The sequence below is a fragment of the Talpa occidentalis genome, unplaced genomic scaffold (genome assembly GCF_014898055.3).
Source record: "Talpa occidentalis isolate TD23 unplaced genomic scaffold, MPIMG_talOcc4v2.1 talOcc4.17, whole genome shotgun sequence".
In the NCBI taxonomy this organism is placed as follows: Eukaryota; Metazoa; Chordata; class Mammalia; order Eulipotyphla; family Talpidae; genus Talpa; species Talpa occidentalis.
Genome location: NW_023601754.1, coordinates 47,036,458 through 47,054,519, shown reverse-complemented (window position 1 = coordinate 47,054,519; position 18,062 = coordinate 47,036,458). Strand labels below are relative to the sequence as shown.

The window sequence follows — 18,062 nt, the reverse complement described above, 5'->3', positions numbered from 1 at the left end:
CTCCCTGACCTGACTGGGGGAGATGCAGCTTGCGGGACCTGCCCAAGGCCAGGAGCTCAGGGCGCGGGAGCAGGGGTGACGCCTGTGCTGGGAGGGGGTGGCTCTCCTCAGAGGGGCGCATCAGGCACGGACGCCTACTGTCTAGGCTGCACCCCGGGGAGGCCCATGTCCAGAGCTTTCTTAACCTAACCTGCAGGCTTCCTCCGGCCCCCGCCTGTGCGCCTCTAACCCGCCACCGGCCCTGCGCTTCATCTAACGGGGTGTTAAGGTCAAGAGGGCAGCATCGGCCCGCCCCAGCCAGGCCAGCAGCCAGCACCGGTACGTGTCCCCGGCCCAAACCTGTTTCCTGCAGGGAGCTGTCTGCCCGACGCCAACAGTACTGGCTGGCTCTGCTCATCTTCCGCCCCCTTCAGCAGCTTCCGACAGTCGATCACTCTCTGGACAACTCTCTCAGCTTCCAGAGCACCACACGGGGCCTCCTGGCCTCTGGCTCCCTGCCCCACCCTTCCACGTGGGTCTTTCTCAGGGCTGTCCTTGTCCTCGTGTCTTCTCCTTCTTCCAGAGGTCGCAAGATGGCGGTCCGGGGGCCTCATGAGACCCACAAGCAGATTTTGTTTGGTCCTCACAGTGTGTTTTGGTGGTAATTTGAATGCCATTGCGCGGGGCAAGCGCTCTCCAAGTTCGCCACAGTCCCCATCATGCCCTGACGTCTTACACCCGTCCGTGTCACGCATTTCCATCACCTGCCTGGTCCCTGAAGTCATCTGAGTTTTGAAAAACTCCTGCTAAACGCCTGCCTGGGACACCTCACCCATTTGCTCTCACTTCCTCCACCGCCACCAGCTCCGTTTTTCATCATTTTCACGACAATCACCGCCGGGCGTGTAGAAAACGCCCATCCCCAGCCACCCTCCTTTTCCTGTCGACAGCTGGAGGGCAGGGCCGGCAAACTCAAATGCCTACAGGAGCCAGGCGGGTCACACAAATGGGTGAAGGAGCCAGGTATAAGAAAAGTCGAGGGCCAGAGATATCATCAAATTGCATCTTTACTGAACTACAGTGAATGCACGGAACAGAATACAAACAGGTAGGATACTGGCGTTTATATTTCAAAGTCAAAATTGAAAAAATACAAATTGAAAAATAGAAATATTTAATTATTAAAATTTTTCTCTTTTGGAATTCTTTCCGCTCCTCTGCCTTCAGGCCGGAAGGCTGACGCCCACCCTTCTGGTGCGGAGATGCCAACGTCACCCCCGCCCCGGCGGGGCACGGTGGGATGTGCCCTTAGAATCTGACCTCGCCTCCGGCACCGGCACCGGGAGCGGGATTGAATTTGATTCAGTTTTGTAACGGAAAACAGCTGTTCACAGGCGCGGGGCCTCCCAACACGGGGGTTCAGGACAACTGCTGAGGCAACTCAGGGTTCTGCGCTCCCAGCAGAATCACGCTGGGGACCCAGCCCCCTATTGCACTGGAGTTCAGAAACTGCTGTTTGTGGTCTGCATTCACGTGGTTGACGTGGACCCGCTGGGGCCGACGGGACAGTGTTAGTTCATGTTCACAGTCTGGCTGGAGGAAGCCTTTGGGGGTGGGGGAACACGGTCCTTCACCCCACAATCTGGGGGAAATCAGTTCGTGTTGCAGCAAGGAAAGGGAATCCGGGTGCTCCTCACCCATGGCTCCCCCACTTTTGTCCAATAGGATCATACATTCAAGTAGCTGTTTGTGAAAGTCTTTGCAGAAAAATGAGTGTTCAGAAGGGTCACCACCTTGACCGAGGCTCTGACTGACCTACGCGGGGGAGCCCAGGGGGGGTTTTCACTCACGCGCAATGAACCGGGAGCCTGATGTCAGCGGAATTCTTCCACCCCATCCCGGGACATGCAGGCCAGACACTGGTCAGCTACCCGGGGCCAGGGGTCCAGGTCACCGTCAACCGCGGAGGCTGAAGGGCAGGGGCGTGTGCTGGGTGTTTCTGGGGGCCTCCATTTCATTTCCTTGCTCCGCTAAATTCCTGGGGAGGGACTGGGCGAGCCGACCTCTCCTCGCCCCGGGGCTGCGGCCTTGGCTGTGGTGCTGACCCGCTCACGGTTCTCCTGCTGCGTGAGGTGCCTCCTCCCCCGGGGTGACCTGCCCCGGCCTCAGCCCCGCCTCCCAGGCTTCCTCAGTCACATCAAACGTCTCACAGCACAAATAAATAAAGCTAACCGGGCGGCGACAGGTCACAAGCAGCGAGAAAAGGCCACGAAGGATTCGACTCTTTCAAGCAACCGGGAAACTCCATTTCTCTTGGCCCCCGCCTGGGACGCGAAGGCCGGGAGCCCGAAGTCACGGTCTAAGAGGCGTTTTTGCTCAGGGCGTGTCTTTCCTCTCCTTTCTAAACTCGCCGTCCATAGGTTTCTAATGCCCAGAAACTTCCTCCCGCGTCTCTCCGGAAGGGCGAGCCTCCCCTACTGACACTTGAGCCCCTTCTTCAGCTCGCTGAGGATGGCGTCCCGCGTCTGCTCCGTGTACTGGTCGTAGCTCTTGCTGTGCTTGGACTCATAGTGGCGCCTCAGGTTGTACTCTTTCAGCACAGACACGATTTTTTTGCATATGAGACACGTGGGCAGGCTCTTCACTTCCACAAAGAAGTAGGCTCGCTCCCACTTCTCTCGAAACGCGCTGCCCTCTCGTTCTCGCTTTCGTTTTGCCACTTGTGATAGAGACATGGGTACAAGACAGGTTTCACTTTCCTCTGAACGCTGCCCCAGGGACCACCACAGTGCAAGCCCGGGGACCGAGGCCATGGCCCTCCGCCGCACGGTGGGGGAGCAGGAGGGAGTGGTGGGGACTGTGGCGAACCAGAGAGCACATGCCCCAAGCAAAGGGGCAGCTCCAGCCCGCTGTTGCTAGGCAGAAGGGCGGCCCAGGGGTGCCAGATCTTCTGACTTGTCAAGAGGAACCAAGACTGCAGATTGTGTGTGGTTGTGTGTGTGTGAATTATCCTGATGTTTACAACTAACTCGGTGGAAGAGAAATGCCACGTTATGCTAACACGGGGAAGGCCAAACAAAACTCATCTGCAGAGTGGCCCACGGGCCACCAGGTTGCAACCTCTCTCCAGGGACAGGGCCCGGGAATCTAACGTCGACCAGCGACCCAAACGGCGAGGTGCTGGCGGTCCAGGTGTGGACCACGCTCTGACAACTGCCTCTCGCCTCTGGCGGGACGGCTCCCGCCTCCGGAGCCTGCTGCCCCTGCACGCCGAGGCCGTCCTCCAGGGCGCTGACCTCACATCTCCTACCTGTTCGCTGCCAGCGCTGTCCTCTCCACCCTCGGAAGGCGGGTCTCCGGGGGGGACCCCGGCCTGCCCTCTCCAGTCTCATCTACTCCTGCGGCGTCCACCACCCACTGCGCACCGCGCCTGACACGTTCTGAGCTCCGCTGCGGCGCCCGCGGGTGGACGGACCTTAGCGCCATGACCGGCTCCTCCTCTAGCCAGACCCCAGGGCTGGCCTATACCCCAAGTCCTTTGCGTGGTGTGCGGCCCCCAGCTCACCCCTCCTGTCCTCTGGTCTCTCCTCTCCCCGCTCCGCCCTGCCTCTCGCCTCGCCCCCTTGTACCCGCAGACCAGCGGGGTTTGACACTAAGTCAACCCGGGTCTACCCCCTGACCTTGGCTTCCTGCATCCCCGGGACAGACCTGCAGCTGCTCGGAGCCCCCTCTCGAGAGCCCCCACTCACGCTCATGCTCTGGAAGCATCGCTCCCTTGCGCTCCGCCCCACCCGAGCTCCCCACCTGCCAGCCGCCTACCTCCCTGCCTAGACCGCACCTCACCCCCTCCTCCCCACCTCCCTGGCTCCCGCTGCTCTCCCAAGACTCTGCTGAGCCCAGCTGGGTCAGCGGCCGATTCCGGGCTCGCTCGGCACCCCCGCCTCCGTGAGAGCGCGTGGTCCCACGAGCGCTGCCTGCCTGCCTCCACGGCGCCCCCCGGAGAGAGGCCGATGCCGTGGCGCCACCAGCCCGGGGTCTCGGGGGCTGTGCTGAAGCCCGAGCCAGGGCAGAGGTGGACCCCGGTCTCCTGCCCAGGCCTGGGGGACGTCAGTGACGGGAGCCGGGGCGTGTGTTAAAAGGAACTTTATTGGGTGTCGGGGTTTCAGATGAGGTCCATGAGGATGTCGTCCTCCATGACGCTGGGCTGCAGGCCCGGCTGGGGGACCGGGCCCCGGGGACCCCCGTTCAGCAGCATCTGACCTGGGGGGCAGTGGGGAAGGGACTGCATCTCCCAGTAGTCCCTGGGGCCCGGCTGGGCCCTGGGCTGCTTCCTCCCTCCTCCTCTGGGGCCCGACGCACCGTGTTCTCGATGTCACGGGGACATCAGAGGCGCCTTCCGACCCCTTCTGGCCACGCACCGGGTCTCCCGGGACTCTCTGGGAGCCCACCCGCCTCAAATCGCCTCTCTGGCCCTAGGACTATGTTCCCCAACAACCCCGCGAGAACACACAGAAGGGGAACGGTGGAAAGAGACCTCACCCTCCTAAGGCCTCGGTCCTCTGGGATGTATTCCCAGGAGCCCTCGGACGCCCCCATCAGCCCTCGGGGACCCGCTCTTCTGGAATCCCAGAACCTCGTTTCCCAGGAGCCCTGAGTCTGGGGGACACTAGTCCAGACCCCTGCCCTCCCCAGGGACCCCCTTACCTGGCAGCGGCGCCCGTGGGGGAAGCTGAGCAGGCCAAGGCTGGGTGGGCGGCGGGTGCAGGAGGGGAGGCCCCAGCTGCGGCTGCCCCAGGCCCTGGTGCGGTGGGGGTAGCAGGGCAGGGGCCCCTGGTGGCTGCAAGTGGTGGAGGGAGGCCTGGGGGGGAGGTACCCCCGTCTGGGGCTGAGAGAACAAAGAGAGTGGCTCAGAGGCCCCGCCAGAGACCCCCCCAGCCCCGAGCTGCTCTGAGGACATCGCACAGGGCCTCCTCCTTCCAGGGCAACTCAGCAGAAGCCCATGGGGGAGACGGAGAAGGGCCAGGAGGCCCGGGGCCTGGCCCCTTGGGGGCTCTACCCACATCCACCGACCCAGCCAGCCTCCCTTCCCCGGAGGTAAGGGCCGCAGGGTCAGGGCCCAGGACCGAGGGCTCTACCTGTCCCAGCCCTGAATCTCACCGGAGGGGGGTTGAGGAGGAGGCTCCGCAGCTGGGGGTTGGCCCCAGGGTTCTGGGGCCGCAGGATGGGTCCGGGAGGGGGTGGGCCAGGGGCTGCTCCAGGAGGGCCTTGGGGGCCGCCTGGGGGCGCCTGGGCAGCACTTTGGGGCTGGGGCTGCCCTGAAGCTGCAGAGGCCCCCACGGTGCCCTGAGGCTGGGGCTGCGGTGGGCGGAGCTGGAGCTGGTGGGAGAGACAGGGGTGAGGGGGTGGCTCCCGGGCCCCCTGACCTCCAAGATGGGGTTACGATGGCTGCGTCCTTTGGGGTCTCTCCCGCCCTGGCCCTGTCCTCACCAGATTCTGTGAGGGCCTCGTCTGGTCCTCCAGAATGGGGCCCAGGCCAGGGGGTGCCTGCTGTGCCCCCATCTGCATGGGAAGAGAGAGCAAGCAGGTCAGTGATGGCTGCAGAGGGGTCCCTGTATCAGGGAGGCCCTGAGCCCCGGAGGGAAATCTGGAAGGAGCTGGAAACTTCCTTTGTGGGGTGGGTGGCCTGGGAAGGAAAAGCCCCAGTCCCGGGCCCCCCCAAGGGGCGGTGTCATGGAGATTTGACGAGGATGCCGAAGGGAAAGGTCACGAGGAAGTGTGGGGACGAGGCCTTCTGCCTCGGTGCACCCGACAAAGCTGGACAGGGCACCTGCAGCTCCGGGAGTCACTGAGGAAGCCTGCCCTGGGTTCTCTCCTGCCGTGGTGCTCAAACCGGTCGGTCTGACCAGAGCGACGGCCTCACCACCCAACACCGAGCCCCATCAGTCCGCAAAGGGTGGACGTAGCTGACGAAACGGCCACGACACCACCCACGCGGAGAGCTCGCGGGCTCTGGGCGCACAGCACGAACGTAGGACTTCAGGGGCAGGACTGAACTTGGTGACCACACCCCGGGAGCCCAGGGGCAGGGGTGCAGCATCACTCACCCCCCGCTGCTGCTGCTCCAGCTTCTGCTGCTGGACCTGCTTGTGGTTGGTGATGACCTGCCGGATGCCATTGACGAAGCCGCTCTGGTCGTAGGGGATGAGGCCCATGAAGATCTTCTTCTTGGACGAGTACAGCAGCATGAGCACGCGCACCTCGCACGGCGCCGTGTGCGGGAAGTGCACGCAGCCGGCCTGGGGGAGAACAAGTCACAGCATGGGCGGGCAGCCCAGCCCTCCTGGCCTAGGAGCCCGGGGTGGCAAGGCTTCTGTTGCCACAGGTGGACAGGGGAGGACACAGCAGAGGGGCAGAGCTCCCCAAGGGACCAGGGGAAGCTGGTTCTGCAGCGGGGAGAGCCGGCCAAGAGCATGAACCCAGTTCTCCAACCCTGACCCGCTGCACCCACCTTGTTGGCTCACCCTCCCCCAAGGGCTGCTGGGAGTGTTTGTGGCTGAGGGGAGGGGTCTGACATGGAGCTGGCACCCAAAAGTGGTGACCTAACTCGCAAGGGGGCCTATCTGCAGTGGGCGGCAGCGCCAACGTGGCTGGGCTGCATGTCCAGGGCATGTGCATCTGGCAGCGCCCTGCCCGTAGCCACAGGCACAGGGAGTGCCTGGGGAACATCAACAACCGACCGAGGCAGAGACCAGAAGGGTCACAACAGGGGCTCCCGACACCCTCCTCTTCTGCAGGGACAGCCCCTGCCGATTACCCACCCAGCACCCAGGTGCCGTCTGTCCTGCACACAGAACCCCAATTCTGCTCAGCCCAACGTACCCATGAGTGTCTGTTCCCTCATGGCCTCCCCTGCAGCTAGGGGTGACCCTGCAGCCTGGGAGATGAGGGGACCTGCCTGGGGCCATGGGAACAGCTACTCTCCCAAAGACCCATACTCACACGGCTGATGCCACGCTGCTGCCCGGCCAGGCCACCTCAGGCCGCGTGAGGTGCCCAGAACCGAGAGACTGTGTGAGTACAAGGGGCCATAGGGACACAGAGTGGGGCTAGCTGGCCAAGCCCAGGCCCCCACCTCTGGACAGAAGCTGGTACAAGGTGCCCTCCTGGACCAGGCTGTGAGGAGGCCGAGCCTCCGGGGTGGCAGCAGCAGCCCCCTACCCCCAGCACCAGCGCCTGCAAGGGGATCTCGACCCTGCAGCCCTGCGAGGCTTCAGCAGACCATGGCCTCGGCCTGAGGGCCACGCCACGAGTGGAAGTGAGGCTCGCCCAGCTGCGCCCAGTCAGCCCCAGGCTGTGAGAGGCAGTGAGGTGTCCTCAGAGGCCCCCCAACAATCACTGCTTTGCTCGGACAACTCTGCATGTGAGGTCATCACTCGCAGCTCAGGACTGGCTTCTCGGGAGGGCACTCTTGGGCGTTCCGTGAGGCGAGCCCCCCGGAAGTTCTGTGACACGAGCTGCCCCTCTCGAGAGGGTCTTGTCTGGCGAGGACAGGACCGTGTCCTCCAAGTGACGCCAGCGGCAACCCCCCACCACCCCGCACCTGTGGCCTTATTTGGAAACGGGGCTTGGCAGAGCAAACAGGCCGAGGCCACTGGAGCAGGCCCGAGTCCAGCGTGACCGGTGTCTGGATAAGGGGGACGCGGAGCCGCGGGGAGGCCGCTGAGGCTGGACAGGGAGGGAGCCCCTCTGCCTAAGCCCAAGGTCGGGGCTCCCAGCGGCCCTCGACACGGGGTCAGACTTCCTGCCCCAGAACTGCCCTCTGCCCAGGAAGAAAGGCCCCAGGTGAGCTGTGGCGCCCACGCGCCCTCCCAGCGGCTGCGGTCACACGTCAGCGGGGAACGAGCCGCCATTGGGGCACGTTAAAGCCGCGGCCAGAGTTCAAGCTCTAGGAGGAAGCCGAGGGGCCCAAGGTCCCCAGGCGCACCCCGCCCCACACAGCGCTCAGGCCCATCGCCCCGGGGTGCCTGGAGAAGGCCTGCGAAAGGGAGGACAGGGCCGGCACCCGGGCCGCGCGGCGCCCAGGACTCACGAAGCCGTTGCCCATGATGCGGTAGAGGCCCTTGAGCGACTCCAGGTCCTTGTTGGTGAAGTGGAACTGGACCATCCTCGAGTTCCGGAACAGGGGGCCCAGGGTGGTCTGGGGGAGACACCGGAGGGGCGAGCTGGGTGAGGCGGAGCCAGCAGGTGGGAGCGCGCAGCGCAGGGGCGAGAGGTGCACCGAGCCCACCCCCTCCCCCCGGCTCACCAGCAGCTGCTGCGGGATGAGCTGCATGATCAGCTTCTGGGGCCACTGCTCCGTCTTCCTGGGGGTGGTGGGAGAGGGATGGGTGTTGGGAGGATGGGAACCCCAGCCCGCCCCACTAGCCCGCCCCCCGGGCACCTACAGGTTCTCGCCGTGGTTCACATAGACCTGGCAGGGCAGGGACCGGGTCAGCTTGGTGTTGGCATCCACGGAGGCGGGCTTGGGCTTCTGAGGCGGAGACAAGGGTGTGTCCCTGCACCCCCCACCCCGCCTGCCCCCACTGCCCCAGTTCAAGTCCCCCCAGCCCTGGGCGTCTCCCTCCAGACCACCAATCCCACAATTCTCGGGCTTTCCAATTCTACTGTTGGGGGTCTTCCCCTTGGAGGGTCCTCCCCAATCCGCGACCCTCTGTCCTTCGGAAGCCACGAAGCTCGGACCCCTCTGACCCTGAATCTGAGCCTCCCGGGCGGCTCGAGCCACTCACCTCCTGCCACTCGAGGACCCCGCTCCAGGCCAGGAGCTTGTTGGAGACTGACTGCTGCCCCCCGAGGGCTGGGGCCCCTAGCTGGGCTGGGGACGGCCCACTCACCCCTCCTGCGGCCACCGTGCCCGTCTGTGGGGGAGGAGGGGCAACAGGATGGGGGTCAGACCTGTGCCGAGGGGCTGTCCAGATCCCCACTCCATCGGCCGCCAGCCTGTGGGACCCGACACCCGCCAGGATCCCTTGGGCTCCTCAGAAGGGCGGCCCCCGCCAGGCCACGGGCCACATGCAGTCCCCAGACGCGCTCGTCTCAGCGCCGGCACAACACAGGGCCTGTGGCCTCAGCCCTCGTGGGGACGGCAATTCTGTCCCCTGCACCTCAGCCCGGGGCTCTGGCAGGCGGCAGGCTGGGAGGCGGGTTGATACGTACCATGGGTGGCGCCCCAGGCTGCGACGGGGGAGCCAGGCCTGGGCCAGGGGCCACTGTGGAGACCAGACTGGGCTGGGATGCAGGGGGCGGCTTAGGGGCACCCGGGGGTCCAGGGGTCAGCTGGGGAGTTGCAGCCTGGCTGAAGGGGGGCCCCACCCCTGACGCGGCTTGCTGGAGGGGGTTGATGGGCGAGACTGCAGGAGAAGACAGGAAAGAGGTGGGAACAAACAGGTGTGAGGCGCGCGGAGGGAGGCCCGGCCAGCCCGACCCCCGCGGCCTCGCCCGGCACTCACAGCGCGGGCCCAGCCCAGCCTTCTGGTTCTTGGCAGCCTCCACCGCGTTCTGGGCCGCCACCTGCGCTGCGCTCAGGTTCCCTGGCACCTGGGGGGGTGGGGAGGGCAGGGCTGGTGACGCTCATGCACCCCAGTCTTGGGGTCACACAAAGTCATGCCAGCCACACATCCACAGGGCAAAGCCACTCCTTGGGCGTAGTTGCGATTCCCAATTCCAGAGACCCACCCCCTGATGTTCACCCCCAGGGAGATGCCCATCACCCCCTAGGCCAAAGCTCCAATGAGCTCTCTCCCGAGCAGCCCAGGCTCCTGTGGGGCCCCCGGAGCTCCCATACCTGGTACTGCTGGGGGACGGGAGGCAGAGGCTGCTGGGGGGCTGCTGAGAGCGTGGCACCCGAGGGTGGAGCTGGAGGCAGAGGGACAGGCTGCTTTGGCTGGAGGGGACCTGGGGCTGAGCCACCCCCGACTGAGTCAAGGAGGAGCCCCACGAGAAGCGGCATGAGAGGGGAAGGGAGAGAATCCAAGTTAGAGGGAGTCGGGGAGAACCCCCCGATCTCCCGCCCGCGCGCAGGCCTCACCTGGCAGCACGAGCCCCCGCACCAGCACCATGTGCCTCGGGTCCTGGCTCACGTCCGAGGGCGGCTGCAGCGGCTCCAACAAGGCTGGGGGCGCTGCCTTCTCAAACAGAAGCCGCAGGGCCGGCAGCTTGCGGGGGGACACAATGGAGAAGTGGATCCCCTGCTGCAGGAGGAGGGGGACGAGCAGTCAGGACATGGCCACGGGGCCGACCCTGGGCAACGGCCCCTGCTGGGGAGCTGGACGGCCCAGCCCTAAAACCAAGCTCCCAGCAGGTTCTGGGACCGGGGGCTGCTGGCCCCAGCACCAGCTGCCCCAGAGGATCCTGGGAGTCAACAGGGTTCGCACCAACTGTGCAACTCATCTGTTTTCTAGGAGCCCCACCCCCAGGCCCTCTGCCCTCAGGCTAGGGGTGCTCACCTCCCCTATCTTCTGCACGAGACTCTCCGTGGTGTACCCCGAGTAGGTGGTGCTCTCGACGGCAGGCAGCAGGTACGGGGGCGAGTTGCAGATAAGGAGACAGACGCGGTGCGTCTGGCCACTGCCAGGGACAAGGAAAGATGTGCAGTGGGTAGCGCAGGGGCCCTCCTCCAGCATCAAAAATTGGGTGGCAAGCCCTCTGCCCCAGAAGAAATCAGTAGTAGCCCCCCTCCCCCCAGTGTGGGAGCTCCCTGACTTGCTTGGGGTCCCAGGAGGCGGCCCAGAGCTGACTCCCTCTCCCAATGAGGAGACCAGACATTGGCTGATGGGGTCACAGACAGACCAAACACGTCACCCCAGCTGGAAAGAGACCCCCCATGGGGGTCACACCCAGGGCACACTCACATCTGCTCCCGCATCTTCTTGAAGTCGTCAAACAGCTGCAGGGCTGTGCTGAGGCCTTCGGCGATGAGGCTGCAGCTCTCGCCACCCCCGCCCATGAACCTGCAGGGGCCAGGTGGTCAGCCCTGGGTCCACAGGGCCACCCCACCTCCACGGGGTGGGGAGAGGCCCAGTGCCCCTCTTCCCCCCGCTATCAGAACCAGCTCGCCAGCTTCCGAGCTCCTCGGGTTTCCCCATTTGCAGACATGGGGTGTGGCATGCGCAAGGCCTTGACTTAGGCGCCGCTGTTGCCACCAGGAAAGGCTGTGCGGTGGTCAGCCTGACCCTGCCACAAGGGACACCTGTGGAGATGGGCCCCCTGGTCCTCTGCATGTGTGCACCCGCCTCCCCTACAAGCAGGGTTGGGGGCTGAGTCCTCTCTGCCCCCTTCCCCTATCTGCCCTCAGTCGGGCACCGGGGAGAAAGGCTAGGCCCGCTGGCGGCCAGCTGATCAGGAGTGGTGGCACGTCCATGCCGGAACACCGCTCAGACGTGAGACGCAGCGCTTGGTGGCAAGATGCAAGCAGCTTGTGGGAGTGGCGTGGGGGGAAGCAGGTCAGACCACATGAGCATTGGACACCGACAGGGCAGATTCGACAAGCACGCGCGGGCAGACACGGCTAAGCCAAGGGAGGTGTCTGAGGCTCGAAGGGGGACAGAGAAAGGGGCAGTGACTGCGAGGGGCGGTGTGAGGAAGCAGGAATGGCGACTCATCCAAGCCATCCACCGAGGCCAGAACAAAGCCCTCAGCCAGGCGTCCAGGGGACCCCTCCTAGGACCCTATTTTGGGGACAAGCCCACCAGAGCAGCTCCCCTGTCCCTGGTTATCATCACCTGCACAAATCCAGGCCTCTGCACGTCCTGTCTGGCCACACTGAACCCCACTTCCAGCCCAGGGGGATACCTTGCTCACCTAGCCTCTAGCCCTCCTGGGACGAAGCCCCATATCCCCTCCTCCGGGAAGCCTTCCCGCCTGCCATCTGTCTCAGGGCCCACACTCCAACAACTTACATGTCCCCTGACAAGCACACAGCCGGCTCCCCTTCACAGCCCACTGGCCCCCACAGCAAGGGCGGCCAAGTCGTCTGAGCCACCGCAGGACATGTCCCGGTGCCCGAGGACAGAGGGCAACACCTGCTGCAGGAGCGGGCGGGGGCCCACTGGTTTCTTCCCAGCTGCAGGCATCCGCCGCGGCTCCCACCCACCCCATGAGTTCACTTGTGAGCCCCAAACCTGCCTTTTCCCTCAGGACACCCCCTATCTACCACACTCTCAGGCCACCCCCCACTTCCTCACATGCAGAGTTTTCTGCCCAGGAATCTTAAGGCCAAGAACTGGAGGGCAGAGCCGGATGGATGACCCAGCCCTGGATCCTCCCTGCCGCCAGCGTCCAGTCCCACAAAAAAATCAAACCTCTCCTCATGGGTCTGAGACCAGAGGTAAAAGCACCCTGGCTGGGGGCCGGGGCCTGAGCGGGCTGCGGAACGGGGGGCAGTTGCTTCACATGGTGGAGTCTTGTGTGTTCTAGAACTAGCTAGAGGTGGTGCCGGCACAACACAGGGAGTGCACAAGAGGCTGGTGAATTGTCTGCTCAAGCGTGTTAGTCGCGTCAGGTAAATTTCACCTTGGTTTTTACATAGCAATTGAGGAAAAGTGTGATCTGCGGACCACGCTGAGCCCCTAAAACTTTTTTTTTTTTAACTGAACCCTGAACATGAACCATTGGCTGAGCTCAGAGGGGGCCTTGGACAAGCCCTGTCTGAGAAAGGAGAAAAACTTCAAAGTGGGGGCCTCCCCAGTGGCGCAGTGGTTGAGCGCTGGGTTGCGAAGCTGCCCGCGGCCTCTGCAGCGCCGGTTCCATCCCCGGCTGCTCCCCGGACACGGGAGGAGGGTCCCGCATGGCGCGCAGACCTCTCCTGCCGCCCGCTGCTCCCCTCAGCAGTGTACTTCATCGTCTGCCTCTTCTGCTCCCCGCTCTGGCTCTGGTGAATTCTCTCACCCTCCCGCGCTTGACTGCACCCAGTGCTTGTATAAATAATAAATCTTAAAAAAAAAAAAAAAAAAAACAACCTCCAAAGTGGGATGTGGGGGAGAAAACACGGCTGGTGGCAAAGCACGTCTTAAGTCCCATAAGGTTTAGGATACACCTTCGCTCCAGACAAGCCCCTTCACATGGTCACCGGCAAATGAAACCCCACGTTTGCCCACCAGCTAAATGGTCCGCCTCAAGTCTCAGCGCCCACTTTCCCTGGCAAATTGGTCCCAGGAGGCCCCAGGGGGCCCTGTCAGAGTGAATGAGTGTGAAGAGCAGCCAGCTGTGGCTGAGGACTCCCACATGCCAGGCAACCCCTCGTCCCGCCCCACAAACACCAGCCCCAAGAAGGCCAGGCCTGGGCGGGCCTCAAGAACCCTGACTCCCCGGGGCCTGGGACAGTTTGCTCCTCAGACCACGGCGGAATGAATGAGCGAACAGATGAAAAGACTGTCCCTGGGTTGTGGGAGACACGGCCGCTCCTCCTGATGCGGGTCGGCGGCGCAGGAGCGCACGTGCAGCTTCAGACGGGAACCCAAGGACACTTCAAACAAGTGTCACACTGCTGGCTTTGTCCCTGGCTTAGGGATGTTTGAGAAGATAAGATTTTCTCCCAAGTGTGAACCGAACTTGCTAATTTTCTGCAGAATCTGTTACATTGCCACCCGGAAGGGCCCTGAAACTGCAATTATCTTATTATTTTTCTTTTTTTAGTGTAGAAAATCTGGGGTGTAGGTCAGAGGTGCAGGGACTGAGAGGATTCATCAGAGACAGAGTGGGGAACAGAACAGGCAGATCCACTGAAATCCACTGCTGAGGGGAGCAGCAGGGAGACAGGAGAGGTCTGCTGCGCCCTGTGGGTCAGCTCCCTGGCCGGGGATTGAACTCAGGTCATCAAGGTGGCAGCACTAATGGCACAGGCGGTTGAGCGCTGCACTGTGAAGCTGTCCACAGCCTCTGCAGTGTGGGTTTGATGCTGGCCAGCCGGCGAGAATCCCACATGGCACAGCAGACCTCTCCTGTCTCGCCTGCTGCTCCCCTCAGCAGTGTATTTCACTCCGTCTGCTGATCTGTTCCCCGCTCTGTCTCTGGTGAATCCTCTCACCCTTCCGCGCATCTAGCCTGTACCCCAATTCTTGTATAAATAAATAAATCTTTTTTTTTTTTTAATTTTTATTTATTTATTTATACAAGCACTGGGTACAGTCAGAAGCGCGGGTGGGTGAGAGAATTCACCAGAGCCAGAGCGGGGAGCAGAGCAGGCAGAAGGACCAAAGCACACTGCTGAGGGGAGCAGCGGGCGGCAGGAGAGGTCTGCGTGCCATGTGGGACCCTCCCTCAGGTGGCTGGGGAGCAGCCGGGGATCAAACCGGCGCTGCAGAGGCTGCAGGCAGCTTCACAGCCCGGCGCTCAACCGCTGCGCCACCAGGGGAGGCCCTAAATAAATAAATCTTAAAAAAAAAAAAGTGACAGTGCTGAGCTTTAATTCCTAGGGCACTGGGGAGGCCCCCAGACACTGAACTAGGTGGTGACTAGGTGGTGACAGAGGCGCTGGAGGGATAATAAGGGCCGTGAATGCCAAATAATGGATCCAAATCCTCATGGGGCATGGCTTTCAGGAGCCCCCACCCCCCCAGCAGAGTACCGCATGCAATCTTCTTTGAGTAAAGACACATTATATTCTGTGGTGATTAGGAAACATGCAGGGGGCCTCCCTGGTGGCACAAGGGGTTAAGTACCGCACTATGAAGCAATTTGCAGCCTCTGCAACATGAGTTCGATCCCCGGCTGGCCAGGGAGCAACCCACATGGCGCAACAGACCTCTCCTGACTCGCCCGCTGCTCCCCTCAGCAGTGTATTTCAGTCAGTCTGCCTGTTCTGTTCCCCACTCTGTCTCTGGTGGATCTTCTCACCCCCCCCCATCTCTAGCTCTTGTATGCATAAATAAATAAATCTTTAAAGAAGGGAAAAGAAAAGAAAAGAAAAGAAAAGAAAAGAAAAGAAAAGAAAAGAAAAGAAACAGGCAGGGCTGAAAACACAATAAAGAGTTCAAAAAGTTTTTTGCTTACTTTTCCTAGAACTTCTAAAATAAGAGGGTTTAACTGCTTTTCTTGGTACTTGGTTTCTTAGTGATTTGGTTTCTTGGCAATTACCTTCCCCAAAGTTTACACCAGCTCATTTATTCCACCACCATATTCCTGAGGCGTCTTGCTAGACGGAAACACCCAGGCAGGAGAACCACCCCGGGGCCTGGACTTTCAGACCAGAGGTGTGGGCTGTTCCAGGGGACACCTGGGAGTAACAGGGGCAGAGGAGGGAGCAACTGGTTGCTTGCCAGAATCAGGAGGGACTCTGAGGTTGGGTCTTGATGGTTACACAGGAGTTTTCCTGGGAGAATCTGGACATTCATTCACTTATTCATTCAGCAAAGCTTTCTTTGGGTTTCATTTCTGGACTGGATGCGAAGTACTTGAGGGGTGTCAAACTTGGACTGGGGCTCAGAAAGCCCCACTGGCCTTGATACAAGTCTTAGCACAATCTAACCCAGCCGGTCTTGCGGCTTAGGCAACAGTCAACATTAGGAGATGTGTCACAACTTGGAGGGGAGGGCCCAACTACTGCCATCTGGTGGGGAGTGCGCAGGGATGCTACTGAACATCCCCCAGTGCCCAGGTTGGCCCCCCATTTCACCCCAAACAAGGAATGATCAGGCAGAAGCCTCAGTGGTGCAGAGGTTGAGAAACTACTTTATCCTGACCTTTCATTCCACAGATGCTCCAGGAGAAAGCAAACCTTGGCAGCGCGAATGTCGCCAGTGGCAGCCATGAGAGGGTGCCCTTCAATGTACTCTGATCAGCAGCCTCGGCTGCTACCCACTTGTAAACCAAACCCACCCCACAGCGAACACTTCCACAGCACTGAGACGCTGGTTTAAATGCACAGCCAGTCACCTCATCCCCAAGTTTCCCTAGGATGTCCCCGCAGCCAGGCCCCCGCCGACCCCCCACCTCCTCTTACTCATGCAGGCTTCACACACTGACCAGGACTGGCGTGTGCGCTAGACACAACGTGGCAGAAGGGACGGCATGTGACTTCCAATTTGATCATAAAAACCTTGGGGCTTCCTCTCTGCTCTCACTGTAGGGCTGCAGGGCCTGAGGAAAGCGCTGCCACACAGAGGGCACTCAAGAGCCGGAGGGAGGATCTGTGGCAAGCAGCCAACAGCCAGAGGGTAGCCACCTGGGAGCTGGAACTCCTGGCCCAACCACACCCCAGTTACCCACAGGGTAACTGCTGCCAAAGATGACGTGAGAACTGCCAGAACCACCCAGCGATGCCTCTCCTGAGTTCTTTCCCCACAGAAAGGAAACTGCATGAGGTAAACCTCTAAGCTGCTAAGTCTGGGAGGAAGCTGACAGGCAGCGATGGCTGAGTCGCTGGATAACAACTACAGCGTGCTATTAATAGCCGGGCAGCAGCGATCAGCTACATGAGGAGGAGCAGCAAGGGCACCTGGGCCCGGGAGGTCCATCGTGGGCCAGCTGTGACTTGACCCTGGCTGGCTGGACCGACAAGAGCTTGCAATGTCGGATCAAGATCCGATCCAAGCAAGGATTGATCGTGGCCTTTCTCCACGACCCTTGAACACAGGCTTCAATGCCCCTGAGAGGGAGAAGGCGAGTTGGAGCAGAGATGTAGCACACAAAGGAGGGAATGACAGGGAGGAGGAGCCGGGTGCCTGCTCCAGGGACTCCTGGACGGAAAGTTTCTACCTCCAAACAGAATGGCAACCAGCCTCCAAGCACACTGAGCCACCACAGAGGGGCCGATGGGCAGTAGCAGCCCTCCTCATGGTCCTTTCTAGCACTCAAGGTGAGGGAAGGTTTTCAGGGCCTTGAACTTTACAAACCACCCGTTGCCCACCCTCCCCCACAGGGTCCCCAATCTGCCCGAGGGGGAAGGGAGCTCACTTAATGCCATCGAGCCAGGTGACAAACTCGTAGGCGCTGCTGGTTGGAGCGTGACACTGTACGTAGGACTCGGGAGCGCAGTCCACCGTGTTGAACACCACGAGGCTGTACTGGGTCCCTCCATACTGGGAGGGGAGGATGGATGAGCTTTGTAACTGGGATCCCAGCTCCCTCTTTCTGACAAGGAGTCGGGGGTCCCAGCTCCCCTCCCTCAGACCCGGGGGTGCAGACCCCCGAAACCCTCCCTCAGACCCGGGGGTCCAGCCCCCGGCCCCTCCCTCAGACCCTGGGGTCCAGCCCCAGAAACCCTCCCTCAGACCCGGGGGTCCAGCCCCCGAACCCCTCCCTCAGACCCGGGGGTCCAGCCCCCTGCCCCTCCCTCAGACCCTGGGGTCCAGCCCCCGAAACCCTCCCTCAGACCCGGGGGTCCAGCCCCCGAACCCCTCCCTCAGACCCGGGGGTCCAGCCCCCGAAACCCTCCCTCAGACCCTGGGGTCCAGCCCCCGGCCCCTCCCTCAGACCCTGGGGTCCAGCCCCGAAACCCTCCCTCAGACCCGGGGGTCCAGCCCCCGAAACCCTCCCTCAGACCCGGGGGTCCAGCCCCCGGCCCCTCCCTCAGACCCTGGGGTCCAGCCCCCGGCCCCTCCCTCAGACCTGGGGGTCCAGCCCCCGGCCCCTCCCTCAGACCCTGGGGTCCAGCCCCGAAACCCTCCCTCAGACCCGGGGGTCCAGCCCCCGGCCCCTCCCTCAGACGCGCGGGGGCAGGCCCAGGGCCCCTCCCTCAGCCTCAAGAGTCCCGAGACTCACGTCTCCCCCGAAGTCCGTCTCGGCAGGAGGACCACCGTTAAAGTACCTGTAACGGCAGGAGGAGCAAGGTCGGGCCGGGCGGGAGGCCCGAGAAAGCGACCGCGGAGGGCGTGGTGGGAGCCGGGAACGGCACTCACTCGATGGCCGGCAGCAGGTAGTGCTTGCGGAGGGCCTCGAAGTAGGGCCCCAAGTTGGCCGTGCCCTCGATCACAAACACCACGTCAGCCACGAGACCCCCGGCGCGGGCCGGGCCCTCCGACCCGGGGACCATACCCCGAGAGGCGCCCGCCACCACCGCGGCCGCCACCGCCGCTGCGGCCACCGCGGAA

The 18,062-nt window shown here is 62.5% G+C and overlaps 1 protein-coding gene across 3 annotated transcripts; it reads right to left on the bottom strand.

Annotated features, from left to right (window-relative positions):
- Positions 1-555: 555 nt before the first annotated feature.
- On the bottom strand, positions 556-18,062 carry MED25 (mediator complex subunit 25). Of its 3 annotated transcripts, none has more exons than XM_037517023.2 (18): positions 17,871-18,062; positions 17,734-17,779; positions 16,927-17,051; positions 10,887-10,985; positions 10,482-10,602; positions 10,064-10,226; positions 9,821-9,951; positions 9,486-9,573; positions 9,193-9,386; positions 8,766-8,894; positions 8,424-8,509; positions 8,285-8,342; positions 8,069-8,176; positions 6,084-6,275; positions 5,467-5,538; positions 5,137-5,355; positions 4,684-4,864; positions 556-2,698 (listed from the first exon to the last, which is right to left on the bottom strand). In XM_037517023.2, the coding sequence occupies exons 1-18, from the start codon at positions 18,002-18,004 to the stop codon at positions 2,454-2,456; spliced, it is 2,391 nt and encodes a 796-aa protein (XP_037372920.1). In that variant the 5' UTR covers positions 18,005-18,062; the 3' UTR covers positions 556-2,453. The 3 variants fall into 3 exon arrangements, with proteins under 3 accessions (XP_037372920.1, XP_037372921.1, XP_037372922.1); XM_037517024.2 differs by having other exon boundaries at positions 9,821-9,891; positions 17,871-18,044; XM_037517025.2 differs by lacking the exon at positions 556-2,698 and adding an exon at positions 4,108-4,239.

Coding starts and splice junctions, on each gene's coding strand:
- MED25 (XM_037517023.2), bottom strand. CDS start 18,004: ATGGTCCCCGGGTCGGAGGGCCCGGCCCGCGCCGGGGGTCTCGTGGCT. Junction 6,276..8,068: donor GCATCATGGGCAACGGCTTC/GTGAGTCCTGGG, acceptor GTTCTCCCCCAG/GCCGGCTGCGTGCACTTCCC. Junction 2,699..4,683: donor CCCACGGGCGCCGCTGCCAG/GTAAGGGGGTCC, acceptor CTCTATCACAAG/TGGCAAAACGAAAGCGAGAA.